This window comes from Salvelinus alpinus, chromosome 17 (assembly GCF_045679555.1).
Source record: "Salvelinus alpinus chromosome 17, SLU_Salpinus.1, whole genome shotgun sequence".
NCBI lineage: Eukaryota > Metazoa > Chordata > Actinopteri > Salmoniformes > Salmonidae > Salvelinus > Salvelinus alpinus.
This window is the reverse complement of record NC_092102.1, coordinates 14,471,193-14,497,445: the sequence shown is the minus strand read 5'-3', so window position 1 is coordinate 14,497,445 and position 26,253 is coordinate 14,471,193. Positions and strand designations below refer to the sequence as shown.

Below are 26,253 nucleotides of genomic sequence, written 5' to 3'. Positions count from 1 at the left end.
AATTTAATCCATTTTAGAATACGGCTGTAACGTAACAAAATGTGGAAAAAGTCAAGGGGTCTCAATACTTTCCGAAGGCACTGTATAATGTATCTACAATACAACATCCATGTGTACATGTGTGTAGAGTGCGTTTAGGATGCAGGTGTTTGATTAGTTGTGTACTGTGGGTCTAAGTCAAGGGAAGATGTGCACGGCCGGAACATGGAGGCCTAGAAGTGAGGACAGACGGAGGGTTTACTCAGTCACGAGTGAATGAATAAGACAGAATGAAAGCTGATGAAGCTGAACGACGTTGCTCAACGAAGAAGGGAGACTTTCACGAGAAAAGGAGTGGTTCGCTGACCATTTAAACAGGGGAGTCCGTGTGTGTAAGTCTTCAGAAGGTTGACAAACACACATTCAGTTCTATTGTAAGCGGAAGACCGTGGCCAATGAACAAGAGATGCTTATTTCTCACACAAGCATGACCGTGTATTTTACTGCTCACACAAGCATTTCTGTAGTGTAGAGACAATGCTTCAATGTTCAGGGATCTCCGTGGGAATGTATCTATGTTCCAGGAAAGTAGCCTGTGAAAAGGCACTCATGCGTACCTCATCAACTCAATTGATTAGATCGCTGCGACATGTTTGTTTACTATGTCCCACTCTTCCTGAATTGATTGGGTGTGGATGTTGAAGTGTATGATGACACAGCGTTCAGTACTGTCTGGTCTAATTCACGCACTTCGAGAGAAGATCCCTGGTTATCCCTACTTCATCTGATCTGGCGGACTCAGTAAACACAAATGCTTTGTTTGTAAATAATATCTGAGTGCTGGAGTGTGCCCCTAGATATCTGTGAATTTAAAAAACAAGAAAATCGTGCCGTCTGGATTGCTTAATAAAAGGAATTTGAAATGATTTACTCTTTTACTTGACATTTTAGAAATTACATTTACTTTTGATACTTAAATATATTTAAAACCACATACTTTTACACTTTTACCCAAGTCGGATTTTACTGGGTGACTAACACTTTTACTTGAGTCATTTTCTATTAAGGTATCTTTACTTTTACTCAAGTATGACAATTGGGTACTTTTTCCACCACTATCTCTGTGTTATCACTCTTTCTTTCACCCCTCCATCCCATTCCTTTTTCCCAAAGGGATTTTACCCAAACAATGTCAGCATACAACAAGTTGTTGCATACCCTTTAATCATAACTCATTGGAAAGCTTAGATTCACAGCAATCCATCAGACACATTTTCAGGAATGGTCAGGTTAACAGAACTTTGAGCTTTGACCTCTAGGGTACACATCAGAATTACTTGTATAAAAACGAACATCTGATACATTTTGAAATCTAGGGACATTGACCTGACTTTTTTTATTTTATTTGAGACATTGTCACCCCAAGTGATCAAATCGAAATCAAATCAAATCAAACTGTATTGGTCACATACACATGGTTAGCAGATGTTATTGCGAGTGTGGTGAAATGCTTGTGCTTCTAGATCCAACAGTGCAGCATTATCTAAAAGGTAATATCTAACAATTCCACAACAAAACCTAATACACACAATCTAGTAAAGTAATGGGATGAGAATATATAAATATAAAATATATGGATGAGCAGTGACAGACAATGCAATAGATAGTATAGAATAGATAGTGTAGGATATAGTATACAGTATATACATATGAGATAAGTAATGCGAGACATGTAAACATCCTTAATTAAAGTGGCATTATTAAAGTGACTAGTGTTCCATTTAATAAAGTGGCCAATGATATCAAGTCTGCAGGTAGGCAGCCGCCTCTCTGTGCTAGTGATGGCTGTTTAACAATCTGATGGCCTTGAGATAGAAGCTGTTTTTAAATCTCTCTGTCCCAGCTTTGATGCACCTGTATTGACCTCGCCTTCTGGGTGGAAGTGGGTGAACAGGCAGTGGCTCGGATGGTTGTTGTCCTTGATGATCTTTTCTGCCTTCCTGTGACATCGGGTGTTGTAGGTGTCCTGGAGGGCAGGTAGTTTGCCCACGGTGATGCGTTGTGCAGACCGCACTACCCTCTGGAAAGCCCTGCGGTTGTGGGCTGTACAGTTGCCGTACCAGGCGGGGATACAGCCCGACAGGATGCTCTCGATTGTGCACCTGTAAAAATTTGTGAGTTTTTTTTTTCAGGTGACAAGCCAAATTTGTTCAGCCTCCTGAGGTTGAAGAGGCGCTGTTGCGCCTTCTTCACCATACTGTCTGTGTGCGTGGACCATTTCAGTTTGTCGGTGATATGTACACAGAGGAACTTAAAACTTTCCACCTTCTCCACTGCTGTCCCGTCAATGTGGATAGCGGGGTGCTCCCTTTGCTGTTTCCTGAAGTTCACGATCATCTCTTTTGTTTTGCTGACATTGAGTGAGAGGTTATTTTCCTGACACCACACTCCGAGGGCCCTCACCTCCTCCCTGTAGGCTGTCTCGTCGTTGTTGGTAATCAAGCCTACTACTGTTGTGTCGTCTGCAAACTTGATGATTGAGTTGGAGGCGTGTATGGTCACGCAGTCGTGGGTGAACAGGGAGTACAGGAGAGGGCTGGGAACGCACCCTTGTGGGCCCCAGTGTTGAGGATCAGCGGGGTGGAGATGTTGTTTCCTACCTTCACCACCTGGGGACGTCCCGTCAGAAAGTCTAGGATCCAGTTGCACAGTGCGGGGTTGAGACCCAGGGACTCAAGCTTAATGATGAGCTTCGAGGGTACTATGGTGTTGAATGCTGAGCTGTAGTCAATGAACAGCATTCTTACATAGGTATTCCTCTCGTCCAGATGGGATAGGGCAGTGTGCAGTATGATGGTGATTGCATCATCTGTGGACCTATTGGGGCGGTAAGCAAATTGAAGTGGGTCTAGGGTGACAGGTAGGGTGGAGGTGATATGATCCTTGACTAGTCTCTCAAAGCACTTCATGATGACGGAAGTGAGTGCTACGGGGCGATAGTCATTTAGCTCAGTTACCTTAGCTTTCTTGGGAACAGGAATAATGGTGGCCATCTTGAAGCATGTGGGGACAGCAGACCGGGATAGGGATTGATTCAATATGTCCAGTTGGTCTGTGCATGCTCTGAGGACGCGGCTAGGGATTGTCTGGAAGCAAGATGTCAATGTCTGCGATGGGGCTGGTTTTCTTTTTGTAATCCATGATTGTCTGTAGACCCTGCCACATGCGTCTCGTGTTTGAGCCGTTGAATTGCGACTCTCTCATTTTTTCTCTCTACTGACACTTTGCTTGTTTGATTACCTTACGGAGGGAATAACTACACTGTTTGTATTCGGCCATATTCCCAGTTGCCTTGCCATGATTAAATGCAGTGGTACGTGCTTTCAGTTTTGCGGTAATACTGCCATCAATCCACAGTTTCTGGTTAGGGAAGGTTTTAATAGTCACAGTGGGTACAACATCTCCTATACACTTCCTTATAAACTCGCTCACCGAGACAGCGTATACGTCAATGTTGTTCTCTGAGGCTACCCGGAACATATCCCAGTCCACGTGATCGAAGCAATCTTAAAGCGTGGGATCCACTTGGTCAGACCAGCGTTGGATAAACCTAAGTACGGGCGCTTCCTGTTTTAGTTTCTGCCTATAGGAGGGGAACAACAAGATGGAGTCATGGTCAGATTTGCCATTAGGAGGGCGTGGGAGGGCCTTGTATGCATCGCGGAAGTTAGAGAAACAATGTTACTCGCTCGTGTACTGCAATTGATATGCTGATAGAATTTAGGTAGCCCTGTTCTCAAATTAGCTTTGTTAAAATCCCCAGCCACAATAAATGTAGCCTCAGGATATATGGTTTCCAGTTTGCATAAAGTCCAGTGAAGTTCCTTGATGGCCGTCTTGGTATCACTTGCGGGGGGATATACACGGCTGTGACAATAAATGAGGAGAGTTCTCTTGGGAGATAATACAGTCGGCATTTGATTGTGAGGAATTTCTAATCAGGTTAACAAAAGGACTTGAGTTCCTGTATGTTGTTACAATTACACCATGAGTCGTTAATCATGAAACATACACCCCCGCACTTCTTTGTACCGGAGAGATGTTAATTCCTGTCGGAACGATGCACTGAAAATCCCGTTGGCTGTACTGACTCCGACAGCATGTCCCAAGCTAGCCATGTTTCTGTGAAACATAGAATGTTACAATCTCGGATATCTCTTTGGAAAGCAACTCTTACCCTGATTTCGTCGACTTTGTTAACTAGGGACTGGACATTAGCGAGTAATATACTCGGAAGCGGTGGGTGGTGTGAGGGCATCCGAAGCCTCACTGGGAGACCGCTCCGGCACCCTCTCCTCCGGCGGCGTTGTTTTGGGCCGGCCTCTGGAATCAGTTCAAATGCCATGTGCAGACAAAGGATCCGCTTTGGGAAAGTCATATTCCTGGTCGTAAGGCTGGTTGTGCTGGTAAGTTGAAGTCTCTCTGATATCCAAAAGTTCTTTGCGGCTGTATGTAATAACACTTAAGGTTTTCTGGGCTAACAATGTAAGAACTAATACATAAAAAAACGAAATACTGCACAGTTTCCTAAGGACTAGAAGCGAAGCTGCCATCTCTATTGGCGCCATGTTACTGATCTTGACGGCCCGAATTTGGGAGTCTGGCTCATGGACTACAATTGGCGAATGTAAGAACTACAATTGAAGACAAAAATGCAGTCAAAGAAGAGAATAATTATTCTGACAACAATTTTAGGGGGGGATATAGAGACATACTAAGGTAAAAAGAAACGCGAGCAAGTGTTTAAATGATCATTCAAATGAGAGCAGGATTTGAATAACTTGATAAAATGATGGAAGTGAACGCTGGAATTGAACAAATCATTCTGGAAATAGCAACCATTGGTATAGTAGTTAGAGGCTACAGAAGAGGATTTTGATTCCCATGTACAATAGGACTTCACTGTCAGTTTTGTGTTCCTACTATGTTTGGTTGAAGTTTGGCTGAACAGTTTAAATCAATCAGAATGGAGAAAGCCCATTAAAACCACTGACAATTCATTTGTTGCCACGCTAGTGTCACACACAACCCATAAAGCATATTTAGAACTTTAATATTCAGAATGATAAAAAACGTAAACATTTTGAAAATACAGTGATATGATATCTTGGCTCTATCACCCAGCCCTAATTGGGTGCTATGCTAACACCACAGAGATCCAATGAAATTATATGTAATTCTATGCCTAAGACATTCTGTACACCACACTCCTTTACAGACCCAATAATTGTCTCCACCGACCCTGTTCTCTTTCTTTCTCTCCCTCTGTCTTTCTCTTTCATGGTGACTTTACCACACCATACACTATTATTGGTGACAATCAGATCCCCTTATCATTCTGTCACTGTCCCTAGTGTCTGGCTGCTCTCCCTCCCTGGTCACCTTAGCAACCTGCATCATTATCCTCTCTCCCTCACTCGCTCACCTTGCCTCTCCCTCTCTCTCTCTCTCTCTCTCTCTCTCTCTCTCTCTCTCTCTCTCTCTCTCTCTCTCTCGCTCTCTCTCTCCCTCTGCCTCTTTGCATCCGTCCCTCTCTCTCCCGCTCTCACTTTGCCTCTCTCTCTCGTCACCCTCAATTTCCCCTCCCTCTCTCCCTCACTTTGCCTTTCTCTCTCTTTGCCTCACTTTCTCACCCCCCCCTTACATTGCCTCTCTATCCCTCAGTTTGATCTTTCCCTTGCCCTTTTTCTCTCCCGCTATATTAAAAATGCCAACGGACCACAGATTATATCATAACCATATGCCCTGTCCCCTCTGTTTCACCAGGATACTCAGCCAACCAATGTCTATCCAGATGACAACGGCTCAGTGTTGATGGACGACACCTCCAGCCAATCATCAGCCGCAGCGGACAATGAGGAGAGGAGGAGTGCCTTAGAGAAGAGCATGCAAGTGGTTCACCTTTAATTACACAACACAACACTGCCCTCACTACCCTTCGCTCTAAAACTGATCCAAAGTTTGATGTACAACACAGCATTGCCATAAGTATCAACACACTGCCAGCAGTTACCTGAGAGTGTCACTGTGTCAAGACTGTTTGCAAATACTTTGTTTTGATGGGGATGACAGGGGGCACCAAAATTCTGCAATATTTGTCATCCTCTGTCTCTCTGTCCAGGTACGTACTGAAGGAACTCATAGAGACAGAGAAACTGTATGTGGAAGACCTGAGGTACATAGTAGAGGTGAGAGTACAGTATTATAAGCGTATTCAGTGACAGTCATAAAAAACAGCGGCTTATGAAGTTTGAAATCCCACCCACCCAGGTATTATATTACCTGGCCTTGAAAACATTGTCATCACAATCCCTTCGGTTTCCTTCAACACAGCTTGGTCTGGCTCCAAAAACGGACATTTCTGTTATTGGGTTGATTTGATGAACGTTCATACAGTACCAGTCAAACGTTTGGACACACCTACTCATTCAAGGGTTTTTCTTTATTTGTACTATTTTCTACATTGTAGAATAATAGTGAAGACATCGAAACTATGAAATAACACATATGGAATCATGTAGTAACCCAATTTTCTTTTAAACAAATTAAAATATATTTCAGATTTTAGATTCTTCAAATTAGCCACCCTTTGCCTTGATGACAGCTTTGCACACTCTTGGCAATCTCTCAACCAGCTTCACCTGGAATGCTTTCCAACAGTCTTGAAGGAGTTCCCACATATGCTGAGAACTTGTTGGCTGCTTTTCCTTCACTCTGCCGTCCAACTCATCCCAAACCATCTCAGTTGGGTTGAGGTCGGGTGATTGTGGAGGCCAGGCCATCTGATGCAGCACTCCATCACTCTCCTTCTTGGTCAAATAGCCCTTACACAGCCTGGAAGTGTGTTGGGTCATTGTCCCGTTGAAAAACCAATGATAGTGAGACTAAGTGCAAACCAGATGGATTGGCGTATCGCTGCAGAATTCTGTGGTTGCTATGCAGGTTAAGTGTGCCTTGAATTCTAAATAAATCACTGACAGTGTCACCAGCAAAGCCCCCCCACACCATCACACCTCCTCCTCCATGCTTCAAGGTGGAACTACACATGCAGAGATCGTCCGTTCACCTACTCGGCGTCTCACAAGGACCAAAATCTAAAATTTGGACTCACCGGACCAAAGACTGGCCCAAGCAAGTCTCTTCTTCTTATTGGTGTCCTTTAGTAGTGGTTTCTTTGGAGCAATTCAATCATGAAGGCCTGATTCGCGCAGTCTCCTCTGAACAGTTGATGTTGAGATGCATCTGTTACTTGAACTCTGTTACTGTTACTTGAACTTGTCCTCTGCAGCAGAGGTAACTCTGGGTCTTCCTTTCCTGTGGCGGTCCTCATCAGAGCCAGTTTCATCATAGATGGTTTTTGCGACTGCACAATGAAGAAACTTTGAAAGTTCTTGAAATGTTCCGTATTGACTGACCTTCATGTCTTAAAGTAATGATGGACTGTCATTTCTCTTTGCTTATTTGAGCTGTTCTTACCATAATATGGACTTGGTCTTTTACCAAATAGGGCTATCTTCTGTATACCCCCTACCTTGTCACAACACAACTGATTGTCTCAAACGCATTAAGGAAAGAAATTCCACAAATTACCTTTTAACAAGGCACACTTGTTAATTGAAATGCATTCCAGCTGGTTGAGAGAATGCCAAGAGTGTGCAAAGCTGTCGTTAAGGCAAAGGGTGGTTACTTTGAAGAATCTAAAATCTATTTTGATTTGTTTAACACTTGTTTGATTACTACATGATTCCATATGTGTTATTTCATAGTTTTGATGTCTTCACTACTATTCTACAATGTATGAAATAGCAAAAATAAAGAAAAACCCTGGAATGAGTAGGAGTGTCCAAATGTTTGACTGGTACTGTATATTACGGTAATACGTAGGCTTTAGCTCAAAGGGTTAACACTGTCTTGTTGTGCGTGGGAAACCAGGGTTTGAATCCCGGTCAGTCACATACAGTATATCTGATCTGAGGTTGTGTGTGTGTGTGTGTGTGTGTGTGTGTGTGTGTGTGTGTGTGTGTGTGTGTGTGTGTGTGTGTGTGTGTGTGTGTGTGTGTGTGTGTGTGTGTGTGTGTGTGTGTGTGTGTGTGTGTGTGTGTGTGTGTGTGTGTGTGTGTGTGTGTGTCTCCACTACAGGGCTACATGGCCACTATGAATACCAAGGGCATACCTGAGGACATGAAGGGGAAAGACAAGATCATATTTGGAAACATTCACCAAATGTTCGACTGGCATAAAGAGTGAGTGTCGAAGATGTACTGTGCAGAGTGTGATTGTGTGTGATAGTGTGTGTGTAACCTGTCTCTCTCTGTCTAGCTACTTCCTGGGGGAACTGGAGAAGTGTATAGCAGAACCAGAGAGACTGGCCCAACTTTTCATAAAGCATGTGAGTCTACTTACACCATCACTCAGAGACAGTAGGCCACATGCAGCGGGCGAGTAGCTGTTTCCTGTGTCTGTTTGGTGTGAGTTGAGGTAAATAGCTGTGAGGATACACATGAAGAGCTCCTGTTTACCCGCCAACGTGCCGTGCCCCTGTCTAGATTTCTGTCAGCTGCTAGCATTCGCCCCTACACTTCCCTGTTATAGATAGGTCTCAGAAGAGCGCGCGCACACACACACACACACACACACACACACACACACACACACACACACACACACACACACACACACACACACACACACACACACACACACACACACACACACACACACACACACACACACACACACACACACACACACCAGCGTTTCCCCCTCCACATCCTTGTTATTGATAGCTAGGGTCTTAGACCTGCCTGTGTTTTTCTAGCCACAGACAGGCTGGCTAGCCTCCAGACCAGACACGACTTGACCAGTCAGTCAGGAAGTGTGTGTATGTGTGTGTGTATGTGCATGCCCTTGTGTGTGTGTGTGTGTGTGTGGCTGGACCGAGCGGTCAGGAAGCAAGTGGAGAATAACAGTCTGAAGAAACAGGCAGAAAAAAGCCACATAAAAAATCTCTGAAATAATAAACAGTAGACTATTTTATATGGAGGCCATTTTCCTCCAACCTCAAAGACGACTTATTTCTGCCCCTGTATCTGTGGTCTGGTACGGAGAAAAACGAACAGGAGAGAAAGATATAGCGTACAGATATACTGCAGAGTTTATTGTTCTTAGAATAGAAAATAACTTAATGAGTAGAGCTTTAGATGTGGTGCATGATGTATTCCGTGCAGAGAAGTACATGTATGTTAATGAAGACAGAGTGGTCATGTTGGGTTAATTCGACAAACTTGGAGTAAAATATATTGAGTTAATGAATTCTCTCTCTCTCTCTCCCTCTCCCTCCCTCTCTCCCTGGCCTTTAAAACTCTCCTTTCCTCTCTCCCTGGCCTTTAAATCAATTCAAAATGACTTGAAGACGTGATGAAGTTAAAAGGGCTATGGGGGAATAAAGCAGCTCGTAACTACATCTAATGGTGTCAAACTGTGACAACAAGCACACTGGGAACATGGCCTGCAGAAAAAGTCCAGGAGAACTTTCATCTAGAATGCTTAGTTTCAAATTCGTCATTGCAAGGTATCAATTTATTATTTGACACGATTCAAAATCAACTTTAAACTACAACTTTAAAATACATATATTTTGGAAAACCGTCAGTGCTAAGGGTAAGACAGATGTGGCTGTCCATAGCTCACTGGTTGAGCAGCCTAGTGATGTACGGGACTGGTTGTAGTGAACAGGAGGGGAGACAGAGCTGGTTTCAAGCGCAGGGCGCAGCAGGTGTTTATTGCAAAGGACCACAGGAGGAGGCAAGTAGATGTCCAGGGGCAGGCAGAAGGTCAACACAGGGGGTCCAAAAAGGCAACAGTACAGGCAGGGAAAAGGCTAGTAACGTAGTCCGGGAGATCAGGCAGATAACAGGAAATCGGAAATCTGATAGGCTAAAGTACAGGCAGGAAATAGGCAAAAGGCGTCAGTGAGGCAGGCAAAAACTATCATACACGGGAGGATTAAATCACGGGGAAAACAGAGCTCTGAAAGACGTGTGTCACTAAACAAACAATACCTCACAGTGATGGGGTGCAAAGAACTGAACTAAATAGTGTGTGATAATGACATACAGGTGTGTGAACAGGTGATCAGAATTCAGGTGATTGGGATCTGGAGGGTGAGCAACGTTCAGGGGATCTATGTGTTTGAGAGTGTGAGCTGGAAACAGACGTTACACTGGTTGAGCAGCCTAGTGATGTATGGTACTGGTTGAGCAGCCTAGTCATGTATGGTACTGGTTGAGCAGCCTAGTGATGTATGGTACTGGTTGAGCAGCCTAGCGATGTATGGTACTGGTTGAGCAGCCTAGCGATGTATGGTACTGGTTGAGCAGCCTAGTCATGTATGGTACTGGTTGAGCAGCCTAGTGATGTATGGTACTGGTTGAGCAGCCTAGTCATGTATGGTACTGGTTGAGCAGCCTAGCGATGTATGGTACTGGTTGAGCAGCCTAGTCATGTATGGTACTGGTTGAGCAGCCTAGTCATGTATGGTACTGGTTGAGCAGCCTAGTGATGTATGGTACTGGTTGAGCAGCCTAGTCATGTATGGTACTGGTTGAGCAGCCTAGTGATGTATGGTACTGGTTGAGCAGCCTAGTCATGTATGGTACTGGTTGAGCAGCCTAGTCATGTATGGTACTGGTTGAGCAGCCTAGCGATGTATGGTACTGGTTGAGCAGCCTAGTCATGTATGGTACTGGTTGAGCAGCCTAGCGATGTATGGTACTGGTTGAGCAGCCTAGTCATGTATGGTACTGGTTGAGCAGCCTAGTCATGTATGGTACTGGTTGAGCAGCCTAGCGATGTATGGTACTGGTTGAGCAGCCTAGTCATGTATGGTACTGGTTGAGCAGCCTAGTGATGTATGGTACTGGTTGAGCAGCCTAGTGATGTATGGTACTGGTTGAGCAGCCTAGTCATGTATGGTACTGGTTGAGCAGCCTAGTCATGTATGGTACTGGTTGAGCAGCCTAGTGATGTATGGTACTGGTTGAGCAGCCTAGCGATGTATGGTACTGGTTGAGCAGCCTAGTCATGTATGGTACTGGTTGAGCAGCCTAGCGATGTATGGTACTGGTTGAGCAGCCTAGCGATGTATGGTACTGGTTGAGCAGCCTAGTCATGTATGGTACTGGTTGAGCAGCCTAGTCATGTATGGTACTGGTTGAGCAGCCTAGTGATGTATGGTACTGGTTGAGCAGCCTAGTCATGTATGGTACTGGTTGAGCAGCCTAGTGATGTATGGTACTGGTTGAGCAGCCTAGTCATGTATGGTACTGGTTGAGCAGCCTAGTCATGTATGGTACTGGTTGAGCAGCCTAGCGATGTATGGTACTGGTTGAGCAGCCTAGTCATGTATGGTACTGGTTGAGCAGCCTAGCGATGTATGGTACTGGTTGAGCAGCCTAGTCATGTATGGTACTGGTTGAGCAGCCTAGTCATGTATGGTACTGGTTGAGCAGCCTAGCGATGTATGGTACTGGTTGAGCAGCCTAGTCATGTATGGTACTGGTTGAGCAGCCTAGTGATGTATGGTACTGGTTGAGCAGCCTAGTGATGTATGGTACTGGTTGAGCAGCCTAGTCATGTATGGTACTGGTTGAGCAGCCTAGTCATGTATGGTACTGGTTGAGCAGCCTAGTGATGTATGGTACTGGTTGAGCAGCCTAGCGATGTATGGTACTGGTTGAGCAGCCTAGTCATGTATGGTACTGGTTGAGCAGCCTAGCGATGTATGGTACTGGTTGAGCAGCCTAGTCATGTATGGTACTGGTTGAGCAGCCTAGTCATGTATGGTACTGGTTGAGCAGCCTAGTGATGTATGGTACTGGTTGAGCAGCCTAGTCATATATGGTACTGGTTGAGCAGCCTAGTGATGTATGGTACTGGTTGAGCAGCCTAGTCATGTATGGTACTGGTTGAGCAGCCTAGTCATGTATGGTACTGGTTGAGCAGCCTCGTGATGTATGGTACTGGTTGAGCAGCCTAGTCATGTATGGTACTGGTTGAGCAGCCTAGTGATGTATGGTACTGGTTGAGCAGCCTAGTCATGTATGGTATCACACTTCAATGGTAGTGCTTGGTCCTGCACCTGATAGATTCCAACATTGTTGAGGACCGGGTAACACGGCCAGAGGTGGAGGAGCGTGCCGGGGGCAGCATGTGTCGGTAGAGGCCCTGTTTGTATGTGGTTTACACCGTCACCATATCCTCCTGTGGGAAGGAGCTATATTTCAGCTTCCTAATGGAGAAACAGGGGTCTACTGGCCTTCTTGGAGATCGCATCCACCTGTGCTGTCCAATGGAGATCTTCCAGGATGAGAATGCCTAGGATGTTTATGGTTTCAACTCTCAGGAGCTCTGAGTTATTGATGTGCAGTGGTGGTAGATACGGTGATGTTCTGGAGATGAAGGTGTGAAGTACTTTGCATTCCTGCGGGTGGAGAATCATGTGACTGTCTCTGGACTAGGTGCTGTTGCGGTGACCGTATCATCGCCACACCGGCAGCCCTGACCGCAGTAAAATTCCACGTGACCGTTGAGTCACGGTAATCTCCTCTTAAGCACTCTGGAAAGGATTTGGTAGTAGCGAACTTGCTAACGACCATCCGGTCCTAATGGCCTGGTACTCAGGGCTCTAGTGTTCCTCCAACCACTCTGACATCAATGCGAATACAATCGAAAATCACTTCTAACACTTATCATCATCAAAACAGTATCATGCTTTTAAAACTCACCTCACTGTGATGATAATTTTGAAGAAGTACAACAGCAGGTTGAAACTGAGTGGAAAACATGGTCATTGTAGATGTTGTTTCAAAGCCTTACACAACAAAATGTCCAGCTCTTTCTTAGGTGATGATGAATTCAAAACACCCCTACACATATTACAGTTTATGCATACGCAAAGGCTTATGAGCCCAAGCCCGGAAAAAAAATAAGAATTAAAATTATGATTGTGCCTTATACAATACATAGCCTACCGCATATTACGCATGGCAGAAAAACATCAAACTAAAGTGATTTAAGATGTCTTTGGTACGTAATTGGTCTAGCCTATAAATTAGAGTAATCGCCTTTGAGTGTGGACTGTATTATTATGCATACTGGATGGACTGGTTACCTTATGCTACACTCTAAAATGTGTATCCATGAGTCTGGGAGAGAACGTATAGACCTATGCGATGCTTTTGGTTCATTGATTGTGCGGAGCAGCTTACAGGTAGCCTACAATTACAGTGAATTTGTATTTGATTTGGAATAGCCTAGGGGATTTAGGGGATTTAGGGTATTTTTAATATTTGAATAATTAAGTGGGTGGCACGTTACTGTTAGCGACACAGAATATCTCACTACCGTGCGTTTCCGTCTCCTCCTCTCTCTCCTTTATTCCTTTCTGCAGTGTGCAGAGGGGGTGTCAACAGTTTAGTGAAATCTATTTTGTTGCAAAAACATGTTACGATCGATGTTCCAAACATATTTCACTTAGTTTGAGCGGAATATCACCTGTCACGCAGCGAGAGAGGCTCCTCAAACAGTGGTTGATGCGTGGAGAGAAACACGTTTTCATATATTTATTTCGCAGCTGCTCATATTAAGCACAGCTCTGCTATAAAACCAAAGTAGCTTACCAGACATCATTAAAAAATTATGCACAGCTCTGCTATAAAACTGAAGTAGCTTACCAAGTATCATTGAAAAAAAAAAAAATTCCGGCGGGAAAGAGTGCAGCCTTCATTTGCTTTTCGAGGGCCTACAAATTACATGTCTTTTCCCCCTGCCCCTGTTCCTGCCCATTTAATCATTGGTCATTCTAAATCTAAACTAATTTGACATATTAGTAAAGACAAGATTAAATAGAAAATAGTCTGAATGGGTGAAAATGAGCCAGTTATCACTTTTGTTTTCTATTCTTTTTAAAAACGTTTTTTAATAAGCTTGATGAGTGAACAGCTGTGCATCTTGATGCAAGGAACAGAGCGCAAACCTTTTTGCGACATCCTCAACTCATCGATAGTCTATAGTCGCATCATGCAGCCCATATATGTTTTGATTTCTAAGACATTCTAAGGTTTGTATCATTCACAACTAAAGTTGCCAAATAACTCTAAATCTAGCATATCTAGTTTCGAATGATAACTATTTTTTATTACAAAATGTATTATTTTCGTACTTTTTACCCCTTTTTCTCCCCAATTTAGTAATATACAATTTGTAGTTCCAGTTTTGTACCATCACTGCAATTCCCGTACAGACTTGGGAGAGCCGAAGGTCGAGAGCCATGCGTCCTCCAAAACACGACCCTGACAAGCCGCACTGCTTCGAATGATCACTTTTACGCTCAAATATAGCCACTTCATATGCACACTCGCTCCGGAATGGGAAGAATATCCTTTCTATTTTATTCAGCTAAGTTCAATTATATTATTTTTATTATAAAATTGTAAAATATAATGGCACGGGACATAAGCATATCTTGTCTGCTAAATTAACAAGCCTACAGTCTATGGCATGGAGCATAGCCAATAACATACAGTAGGACAACTCATATTCTGTTCTTCTGAAATCCATGTTCTTCATATCATGCTTCTTTAGACCTGACTAAAATAAATAATTGATTTATTGTGATGGTGTATATTACATTTATTTATTCGATTTTTAAATGTAGATGTTGCAAAGGTGCACATCAGCGGCTTGTATGCAGCTTGTATGCATGGAGGCCTGGAGATGCTAAACATGTTTATGTTAATTAACAGTCAAATACCGCATTACAATAACCGTCAGACAAAATGTCATGCCAGCCACATTGCTACAGTCTGGACCATGACTCCAAGTCGGACAGGTCTTGTTTGCTTGAAGAGGGTGTTGTCTGGGGTCTGTCCTCTAGTAGGTTAAGCTCATCCATGAACTTCCAGTGTTCTACTGCTGCATCGCTTACTGTGGTGTTTATATATGTAACGAATATCAGGGGTCCGAGCAACGTTCCCTGAGGGACGCCATATGACACTCTGACACTGTCCGACTTGGAGCCATGGTACTTAACTGCCTGGTGCCTGTTAGATAGGAAGTCAGCAATTCACCTGACTGGTGATGGTTGAAGCCCCATTTCTAGGAGTATGGCGATAACCACATTGTGGCAGACCCTGTCAAAGGCCTTGCTATAGTCAGTGGTGACCAGTGAGCAGATGAAGCCAGGCTTGTCGGAATGCTTGTACAGCCCATCGATGGTCATAGATTTGGGGAAGGATGTCTCCTACTGCCCACTGGGAGATGAAGCTCTCGGCTGCCTTGTCTAGAAGGGAGGTAAGGGAGATGGGTCTGATTTCAGCAAGGCTGGGTGGATTCATCTTTGGGAGGGGCACGACAGTAGCAGCTTTCCACTCCTTTGGGATCACACCTTGGCCGAGGGGAGTGTTTAGGATATCGACCATGGATCCAATTAGCCCATAAGCAAACTCTTTAATGAAGCTGCCAGGTATTCTGTCTGCTTTTTGGGTTTTCACCTTATCCAACTTCTCATACATATCCCATGCTGGATGGTTGGAGCTGGTCTTGATGGTAGGTAGCAGGGAAGCAGTAATGGTCGATGGGGGGTATGAACTGGATCACAGAGGCTAGTGCTTTGTTAATTTCATTGGCTATTCCTCTGCCATCACCTGGGCTAAGCCCCTCAATGTGGAAGGTGGGCTCAAACTTGAAGATGTTGGCCAAAACCTTGACTTCTTTATGCCATTTCTCTGGATTTAGTTTTTTCAGTGCTTTGATTTTATCACTGTAGAAGGCCAGCCTAGTTGTTCTGATCTTGCATTGTATTTTGTTCCTTAACTTGTTCCATAGGACAGTGTTCTTCTGGGAGAAGGCTTTCTGATGCTCTTGGATTAGGGCTCAGGCAGTGGCTGGAAAACCCTTTTCATTTTCGTGTTCTGGATTTTTCTTTCCTTGGGTTGGATAGTGATGACATTATGGTCACTTATGGCTAGTGGGTTCCAGATGGCAGGAACACAGTAGAAATGTGACAGATTGGTAATGACCAGGTCAAGGATTGCTTCTCATCTTGTTGGTTGATTATCCATCTGAGTCAGGTAGGAAATGCACTGCACATATTGCAATTCTGGAAAGGAAGGCGAGGGAGGCGATATGGTCTGACCTTAACCACTATGCACTAGTTTGTGATGTCAAGCATGTCAGGGGAAACTTTGTTTTGGAACCATGTCTCAGATACAATTGCTATGTTCGATTTAGTGTCCTTGAGACGCCATTCAAACCCGTCTGGGTCGGAAAATGCTGTTTAAAAGAGGACATTGCATTATCACATCTTTATACTCCCTGACGAAGGCCATGCACCCGAAACGCGTCAGAGTTTTTCAAAATCTTTGTTTCTATTGAACATGCCATAGAAATAAAGGCATTTAAATGAATTATTTGAAGAGTGCCTTGGTTCTCCTTTCTTTTATGATGACGAATGTATCCCTTTTACCAAAGAGCACCTTCTGTCTACAAAAACCTAATATTGTGTAACTTAGCAGCGCTTCCCTTCCTTATTTTTTCTACAATAGTTTGTTGGGAGTTACAACCGGATCTCTTTCCTCTTGGGCGTCCTACGCAGTGACGTGCAGTCAGCTCAGGCAGCGTAGGCAATGCTTACCCTGGGATAATTTAATTAAAAAAGGTGTTAACGAAATGCTTATTTTCTGTTATTTCATATTTTTACTCAATGATCCAGGTGTTTTTTTTATGCTCATAATCAAAACATTTGCTAATACTACATCAAAACCTTAGGAAAGGCACCAGGGTATGCCTCCCTCCCCATGCATTCAAATCCATGAACATTGTTGACGTGCACAGCCACCAGTCACTGTTAATGGACAGGGTCACCGCAGGCTGCTTTTCCTAGCTGACATTTGTTGAATTGAGCGGATTTCATATTTTCCACATGGGTATTGCATAAACGTCATTATAAATAACCAATGAATTGGTTCTCAACTGACTTGCCTGGTTAAATAAAAATACAAATACAATAATGGCTGTGTGGCTGCTCTACCAGTAAGCCGCCTATACTGTTTCCCCTGCCTGCGTTTCTCAGAGAACAGTCTATGACTTGGGTGACTGGAGTCTTTGACAATTATTTGGGCTTTCCTCTGACACCGCCTAGTATAGAGGTCCTGGATGTCAGGAAGCTTGGCCCCAGTGATGTACTGGGCCGTACGCTCTACCCTCTGTAGCGCCTTATGGTCAGATGCCGAGCAGTTGCCATACCAGGCGGTGATGCAACCGTTGCTCATGTAATCGTGGCAACTACAGTATGTGGAGTTATTGTATACCTTTGCTGAAAAATATGTAAGGTTAGCTAGACAATTGGAGACTTCCACTGTGTTTTCGGGTACATCAAACAGAACACAGAATGATTTGTTTGAAACAGTCAGTGATGTGATTCGAAAGGACATTGAAGATGAGATTAATGCAGCCCCATTTGTTGCAGTAGAAGAAGATGAGACCCCAGATGTTTTAACAAAGGCCAGATCTCTGTGATTTTGTGTTATGTGGCTAAATGCGAAGTCAATGAGGCGTTTTTGGGGATTTGATGATGTGAGCGATGCCTAACGAGCTGTGGTCTTGGTGGATTATGTATTGTGAGTGTTGGGGGAGTACAGCTGCGTTGAAAAGCTGGTAGCTCAAAGATATGATGGGGCCTCAGTGTTGGCATTACAGCTTAATTGGGTGCTGGCCAAAATAAGATAAAAAGTGCTTGAAGCTACATTTATTCACTGTTACGCTCAAAAGTTAAACTTGGTGCTCTCACAGTCAGCGAAATGCATCCCAGTGTGTCAAATCTTTGTCAAGATGTTTTGATGATAGCAAGTCAGAGAGCCTGTCAACATATGCAAAGTATTTTGACTTCATTAGACTAAAGGCTGATCTTGTCAGACTGTACAGTTTGAAAATGGTACGGGATAACTGCAAATCCCTCAGACTTCATTGGATTTCATTTAAATTGACATTTTTTGGGGGACGGGTTACTGTTGAATGAACATGAAAATAGGGTTGCTGTCCATTCAGCACCACGGAGTTAACCTGTAGGTTTTCATACAGTGAGTGGTTCCCGTGGCGCTGTCTATTCACCAGTGCTGAATCCTGGCTGCGGCCTCAGATATCTTTGTATTTGTGAGAGGTATTGACATGTTGAAAGCACGGATCTGTCTGCTTAAACAACTAGCACACATCTCAGATATTCCTCCAGAGGTCTCTTCACAGTCCCCAAGTCCAGAACACACTATGGGAGGAGCACAGTTCTACATAGAGCCACGACTACATGGAACTCTATTCCAGATTAGGTAACTGATGCAAGCAGTAGAATCAGATTTTTAAAAACAAAACATAAAAAATACATCTTATGGAACAGAGGGGACTGTGAAGAAACACAAACATAGGCACAGACACATGGATTTTGTGTTGTAGATATGTGGTAGTGGAGTAGGGGCCTGAGGGCACACACTTAGTATGTTGTGAAATATGTTATGAATGTATTGTAATGTTTTTAAAATTGTATAACTGTCTTAATTTTGGCAGCAGCGAATGGGGATCCATAATAAATACAAATATTTATAAAAGATTTTAGTTTGTAGCATGCTTCCTCATTTTCAGCATTGCCCATTCTTTAGTGGCTTTAATATGTATTTAATTTCCTAAAGCATTGGATTTATCAAGAGACAATTTGACATTTTGAAATGCATTTTTTAGTCATTTCGATTGATGATATGGACATTTCATTTGACACCTTATTTATTATATACTGTAGGTGTGTGTAATACTATTTCACATAATATGATTATGTGTGTTTGGGTTTGTGTTTGCCAATTTCGTTTAATAGCCTATGTCACTCTGTTTGTTGGATCTATCTGTTGTATGGTGAACTTGAGATTCAGGGTTTATTTGGGAGAAAATCTGGCTTTGAGAACAGCTAGTGCCTACCCAGCCAGCGACCTCACCACAACCACCGCACGCCACTGCAGGTCGTAACTCCTCCCGACATCTCCAACTGTTGATAGAAATAGCAGACCCTCATCGCAAAACTCAGTCGATCACCCACAAACTTTAAACAATGCACTACGGCAGCAAGTGAATGCTCAAAACTGAATTCACATCCCGCTTCCGTGCAAACCCCTGCAATAACAATAAGCACTTACCAGCACTCTTTCTCTGTAATGCCCACTCTCTCTGCAACAAGCTAGACGAGTTTGAATGGTGTCTCAAGGACACTAAATCAGACATAGCAATTGTATCTGAGACATGGTTCCAAAACAAAGTTTCCACTGACATGCTTGACATCACAAACTAGTGCATAGTGGTTAAGGTCAGACCATATCGCCTCCCTCGCCTTCCTTTCCAGAATTGCAATATGTGCAGTGTATTTCCTACCTGACTCAGATGGATAATCAACCAACAAGATGAGAAGCAATCCTTGACCTGGTCATTACCAATCTGTCACATTTCTACTGTGTTCCTGCCATCTGGAACCCACTAGCCATAAGTGACCATAATGTCATCACTATCCAACCCAAGGAAAGAAAAATCCAGAACACGACAATGAAAAGGAGTCGAGGAACAAAATATATGGAAATGTCTTTAGGACTGTATTTTTATATAGGTGTTTGTAATAATATTTCACATAATAATATTATTTGTGTGTTTGCCAATTTCGGTTAATAGCCTATGTCACTCTGGTGGTTGGAGATATCTGTTGTATGGTGAACTTGGGCTTCATCAAGGTTTATTTGAGAGTAAATCTGGCTTTGATAATAGCTAGTGCCTACCCAGCCACCGACCTCACCGTACATCACTGCTCCTACGAAACAAGCCCTCTGTCCTTAGGGAAGCCTTGAAGTCTGTGGTAATAGCTGTCCTCATTTGAATGAGAGCATCTTTCTTGGAAATGTCTGAGAACAGCGTAGGATCTCAGATGTGTTGATTGATGCAGAAGCAGTCGTGTTTATCATCCAGTTTATTATTATGAACCAGAGTTGTTCAATATTCGTGGTCTACTCTCAAAACACTTTCAAAAACAAAACCATTTGTGCAAAAAATAAATATGAAAAACCCTCAATAATTACTTACCGATTAAATTAGCAACAGTAAATTCCAAGGCCGGCATCTCGGTGCCATGGCAACAACGTACCTTATACACACGCATACACAAATATACACACACAAACCCACCACCATGTACACACACACGTATGCATGCGCAAACACACATGCATTCGCACACACACGCACACAAACAACACCCCCCCCCCCTCTTCCCCCATCACACAAAAACAAAACAGCGGATTTCGCTCGCTGGCACTACCATAGCCTTCCCTCCCCATAGAGTAATGATTTGTACACAACAACACATCCACTGCGGTGGTTATTCATGACAGGCCCCGGGCCCATAAACATCCTACTCAGGTGCTGGTCTAGTCTCCAGTCTACAGAGCTCCAGATTAGTTGCTAGGTCGAAGGTAGAGCCAACCTGCTTTGCTGTAAAACGCTCTGGTTACATGGATGATAACAGGACAGCATTGTGGGTAAATTATACATAACCTGCTGCTCCATTACCCCTCTCACACACACGCACCCATGCACACAGCACACCTATTACCACTCGTAGTTCTGCTGCTCTCTGCTGTCTGACAATTAGTCACTAAACTGACCATAGGGAGAAAGAGAGAGAGATAGAGAGCGAGCGAGAGAGATAGAGAGCGAGAGAGATAGAGATAGAGAAAGATAGAGAGCGTGAGAGAAATAAAGAGAGGGAGGGAGAGAGAGAGAGAGAGAGAGAGAGAGAGAGAGAGAGAGAGAGAGAGAGAGAGAGAGAGAGAGAGAGAGAGAGAGAGAGAGAGAGAGAGAGAGAGAGAGAGAGAGAGAGAGAGAGAGAGAGAGAGAGAGAGAGAGAGAGAGAGAGAGAGAGAGAGAGAGAGAGAGCGAGAGAGCGAGAGAGATAGAGAAAGATAGAGAGCGAGAGAGATAGAGAAAGATAGAGAGCGAGAGAGAAAGAGAAAGATAGAGAGCGAGAGAGTGTGTTTGTTTTCTCTAATGAGGATGATTTGCATTCTGTTTAAGTTTTGTTGCTTCCTTCCTCTCATGGATTGAGTCATGCACCTCCTACAACACAATATGTTCAATAGTTTGAATGATAAGTTCCTTCTGTTCATAACAGTTGAGGATAGTGTTATGTACAGCATTGTTCTGACATGATAAATTGCTACGAGGTGAATGTGTCTGTTTGATTTTCTGTTGCAGGAGATGTTTTCAGTAGCCATGTACTCCTATTTTGAATCTAAAGCAATTATGGATAGTGTTGTATATTTTATGACATGGTAAATTGATACAGGGTGATTTCACTGTTTGTATTACAGGAGAGGCGTCTCCATATGTATGTGGTGTATTGTCAGAACAAACCCAAGTCAGAGCACATCGTCTCTGAGTACATCGAGACTTACTTTGAGGTGAGTATCTCTTAGCAAACACAGCTAAGTCCATCCTCAATCCCTGCTATCTAACTGTAACTCTCGTTTGAAAAAGCAATTACATTTCTGCAGACTCCCTTGTGGTAATGTTATTTCCCATTGATGTGATTGTGGGAATGTCAAGTTTGGTCACGTTGATTGGTGGTTGTAGGAATGTAATATTATGTCACATTGATAGGCTATGGGAATAATGCTATGCCTTGTTCCCTGTCTTAGGTCAGTTAGGATCACCACTTTATTTTAAGAATGTGAAATGTCAGAATAATAGTAGAGAGAACGATTTATTTTAGGTTTTATTTCTTTCATCACATTCCCAGTGGGCCAGAAGTTTACATACACTCAATTAGTATTTGGTAGCATTGCCTTTAAATTGTTTAACTTGGGTCAAACGTTTCGGGTAGCCTTCCACAAGCTTCCCACAATAAGTTGGGTGAATTTTGGCCCATTCCTCCTGACAGAGCTGGTGTAACGGAATCAGGTTTGTAGGCCTCCTTGCTCGCACACGCTTTTTCAGTTCTGCCCACAAATGTTCTATAGGATTGAGGTCAGGGCTTTGTGATGGCCATTCCAATACCTTGACTTTGTTGTCCTTAAGCTATTTTGCCACAACTTTGGAAGTATGCTTGGGGTCATTGTCCATTTGGAAGACCGATTTGCAACCAAGCTTTAACTTCCCAACAGATGTCTTGAGATGTTGCTTCAATATATCCACATCATTTTCCTTTCTCATGATGCCATCTATTTTGTGAAGTGCACCAGTCCCTCCTGCAGCAAAGCACCCCCACAACATGATGCTGCCACCCTCGTGCTTCACGGTTGGGATGGTGTTCTTCGGCTTGCAAGCCTCCCCCTTTTTCCTCCAAACATAACGATGGTCATTATGGCCAAACAGTTCTATTTTTGTTTCATCAGACCAGAGGACATTTCTCCAAAAAGTACGATCTTTGTCCCCATGTGCAGTTATGGCGGTTTTGGAGCAGTGGCTTCTCCCTTGCTGAGCGGCCTTTCAGGTTATGTCGATATAGGACTCGTTTTACTGTGGATATAGATACTTTGTACCTGTTTCCTCCAGCATCTTCACAAGGTCCTTTGCTGTTGTTCTGGGATAGATTTGCACTTTTCGCACCGAAGTACGTTGATCTCTATGAGACAGAAGATGTCTCCTTCCTGAGCGGTATGACGGCTGCATGGTCCCATGGTGTTTATACTTGCATACTATTGTTTGTACAGATGAACATGGTACCTTCGGGCGTTTGGAAATTGCTCCCAAGGATGAACCAGACTTCTGGAGGTATACCATTTTTTTCTGAGGTCTTGGCTGATTTCTTTAGATTTTCAAATTATGTCAAGCAAAGAGGCACTGAGTTTGAAGGTAGGACTTGAAATACATCCACAGGTACACCTCCAATTGTCACAATGGATGTCAATTAGCCTATCAGAAGCTTCTAAAGACATTATTTTCTGGAATTTTCCAAGCTGTTTAAAGGCACAGTCAACATAGTGTATGTAAACTTCTGACCCACTGGAATTGTGATACAGTGCATCATAAGTGAAACAATCTGTCTAATCTGTCAACAATTGTTTGAAAAATTACTTTTGTCATCCACAAAGTAGATGTCCTAGCCGACTTGCCAAAACTATAGTTTGTTATTAACAAGAAATTTGCGGAGTGGTTGAAAAACCAGTTTTAATGACTCCAACCTAAGTGTATGTAAACTTCCGACTGTATGGTTAGGTGAAGGTAATATTATGTCATCCTGACGTGTGGTAATGTGTCTGTAGGCCACATTAAGTCATATTGAGGACACAGTATATGGTTGAAGTAATGCCTCCGTGTGTATCCCAAATTTGGGGCTCTATTTTCATGGATTGGATTGGAACCCGTGCAATGGTCAGAAAATAGAAACATAGAGCTCTTTGGCATTGAAAAGAAGAATCATATGCATTAAAGAACCACATACCTGCTGTAAAACATGGTGGCGATGTTTTGGGGCTATTTTGCTTCCATTGGTCCTTGTCAACGGCATCATGAACATGGACCTTTTAGCCAAATACCTGGTTGCCTTTGCCAGGAGGTTGAAACCTGGCCACAAGCGGAGCTTCCAACAAGATAATACACATCAAAATACACAAAGAAATGATCATTTGGCCACAAAATCAATATTTTGCAATGGTCATCTCAGTCTCTGGGTTTGAGCCCCATTGAAAACCTGTGGTCCATAAGCGCAGACGAAGGATATCAAGGATCTGGAAAGATTCTGTATGGAGGAATGATCTACGATCCCTCCGAATGTGTTCCCCAATCTCATCAACATGATTGAAGGTATTGGAAACAGGGGTGCCAAAACTTTAGACCCCTATCTTTTTGAGCAAAAAATGTATTACTTGTACAACTGCCTTCAACTGAAATGTGTCTTCCGCATTTAACCCAACCCCTCTGAATCAGAGAGGTGCGGGGGGCTGCCTTAATCCACATCCATGGTGCCCGGGGAACAGTGGGTTAACTGCCTTGCTCAGGGGCAGAACGACAGATTTGAACCTTGTCAGCTCTGGTATTCAATCCTGCAACCTTTCAGTTACTGGCCCAACACTCTAACCACTAGGCTCCCTGCCGGACCAACCACAAAATCTCCTTGTTTTTTTTACAATTGTATTAGTACACAATAATATACTACAGCTCAGTATTTGTATAATTAATAATATGCAGTCTTTTTTGCTCATCTTTATCAAGGGTGCCAATAATTATGGACCTGACTGTATATGTTCATGAGGATGACTGTGTGTGTTTGGCCCTATCAGGAGCTGAGGCAACATCTGGGTCACAGGCTACAGCTGAACGACCTGCTGATCAAACCAGTCCAGAGGATCATGAAGTACCAGCTGCTGCTCAAGGTAACCCACACAGACACATGCGCACGCGCACGCTCACACACAGACACATGCGCATGCGCACGCGCACACACAGGCGGGCACGTAAACCTGCACGACGATAAGGTCGAATTCAATGTGGGAATGCACATAAAAGATGAGTGGCTATTTGAGTCATGAACATCTACCTGGTGCCAACCTTGTGCCTGTTGTACCTCTCTCTGGTATTCAAACTAACAAAACATCTCCCAGATGTCTTCACCTTACATAACATTGACTAGTAAACCTTGAACGCTCCTGACTCCATGCTGTGTTTATGTGAATAGGACTTCCTCAAGTATTACACCAAAGCCGGGATGGACACAGAGGAGCTCGAGGTGGGTGTTCGTCTGATACAACTCATGCTGTTATTACACTGTATCTACCATTCATCTACTATATAAACTATCTAGGACTAGGTGATTACGAGAGGCAAGTGTGAGGCTGTACGCTGTCTCTGCGCTATTAAGGGTTCTCTCTAGTCAAACAACCTGTATTCAGTAGTTGCTTGATTTAAATCACTTTCTCACTCTCTCTCTCTCTCCTTCACCATCACAGAAAGCGGTAGAGGTGATGTGCTTTGTGCCCAAACGCTGTAATGACATGATGAACGTGGGACGTCTGCAGGGCTTCGAGGTAAAAGGCACTTCACTTAGGTCTCTCTCTTTCAAATACAGCTCTCACACAAGCAAAATATTGTACTGTAAGCCAGTGTTTCCCAAACCTCTTCTCGAGTAACCCCAGGCCCAGCCAGTCAATGTATTTGATGTATTCCAGAACTGGCACTGTTGATTCAACTAATGAAAGGGCTTAGTGATTAGGTGACCATTTGAATCAGGTCAGCTACTTCTGGAAAACATCAACTAAGTGGACTAGCTGGAGGCTCAAGGAGAGTTTTTCAAAATACTGCTGCAAGCCATAAGTAAGCCATGTAATAAACCCCTATTCTCTTTTCACCCTGTATCTCTTCCCTCCATCCTTCTCTTTCATCTCCAGGGTAAGATCACAGCGCAGGGGAAGCTGCTCCAGCAAGACACTTTCACAGTGGCGGAACAGGACAGCAGCTTCCTGTCCAGAGCCAAGGAGAGGCGCGTCTTCCTGTTTGAACAGCTGGTCATCTTCAGCGAGCCAATCGACAGGAAGAAAGGATTCTCACTTCCTGGTTACACCTTCAAGAGCAGCATCAAGGTAGGTCTCTCTTCTTTTCAGATTTTTTTCTCCTCTTTTCAGGTTAGATTGAATGCATTAACTGCATAGGCTTTTTACCATAAGGAATCTAAACACACTGTTACATAACTTCTTTCAGTCCCAGATAATGAATTGCATAACTGATGTTAACAAACACAATGTTTCTCCAAATCTAATATTGTGTACAAGTTCTTGAGTGTTCTTGGAAGCCTTAAAAGCATCTGTGTCTGTTTTATTGGTGAGGTATTTATTGGTGAGGTATTTAATGACCCCCCCCCTCCAGGATGTCTTCCTCCTTGCACCAGATGGTAGTCAGATGTGATTTGTTCCTGGTGGATGGAACGTTACAGGAACGTTCAAATAAAAATGGTGGATGTAACATTACTGGAACATTCCGTATGAAATGCATGCATTTGTGCTAAAGTATGTTTACTCCACAAACTCTACTCAAAGTAAGCTGAATTTGGACAAGTTTGTTGAGTAAAATTACAAATTCATGTTTGCTCAAAACAACTCAAAACCGCACCCATCATTATTGTATTTCCCAGCATGCTGTCTTGCA

General features: G+C 43.4%; 1 protein-coding gene across 5 annotated transcripts in view; it reads left to right on the top strand.

Annotated features, from left to right (window-relative positions):
- LOC139542213 (rho guanine nucleotide exchange factor 25-like) overlaps positions 1-26,253 on the top strand; it is a 131,013-nt gene that overhangs the window by 96,223 nt on the left and 8,537 nt on the right. For all 5 annotated transcript variants that reach the window (XM_071347371.1, XM_071347373.1, XM_071347372.1 and 2 more), the window contains 9 exons: positions 5,806-5,927; positions 6,161-6,227; positions 8,179-8,282; positions 8,359-8,428; positions 21,486-21,575; positions 24,396-24,488; positions 24,791-24,841; positions 25,062-25,139; positions 25,500-25,691. In XM_071347371.1, the coding sequence (XP_071203472.1) occupies positions 5,806-5,927; positions 6,161-6,227; positions 8,179-8,282; positions 8,359-8,428; positions 21,486-21,575; positions 24,396-24,488; positions 24,791-24,841; positions 25,062-25,139; positions 25,500-25,691 (867 nt within the window). The remainder of the gene's footprint in view (positions 1-5,805; positions 5,928-6,160; positions 6,228-8,178; positions 8,283-8,358; positions 8,429-21,485; positions 21,576-24,395; positions 24,489-24,790; positions 24,842-25,061; positions 25,140-25,499; positions 25,692-26,253) is intronic.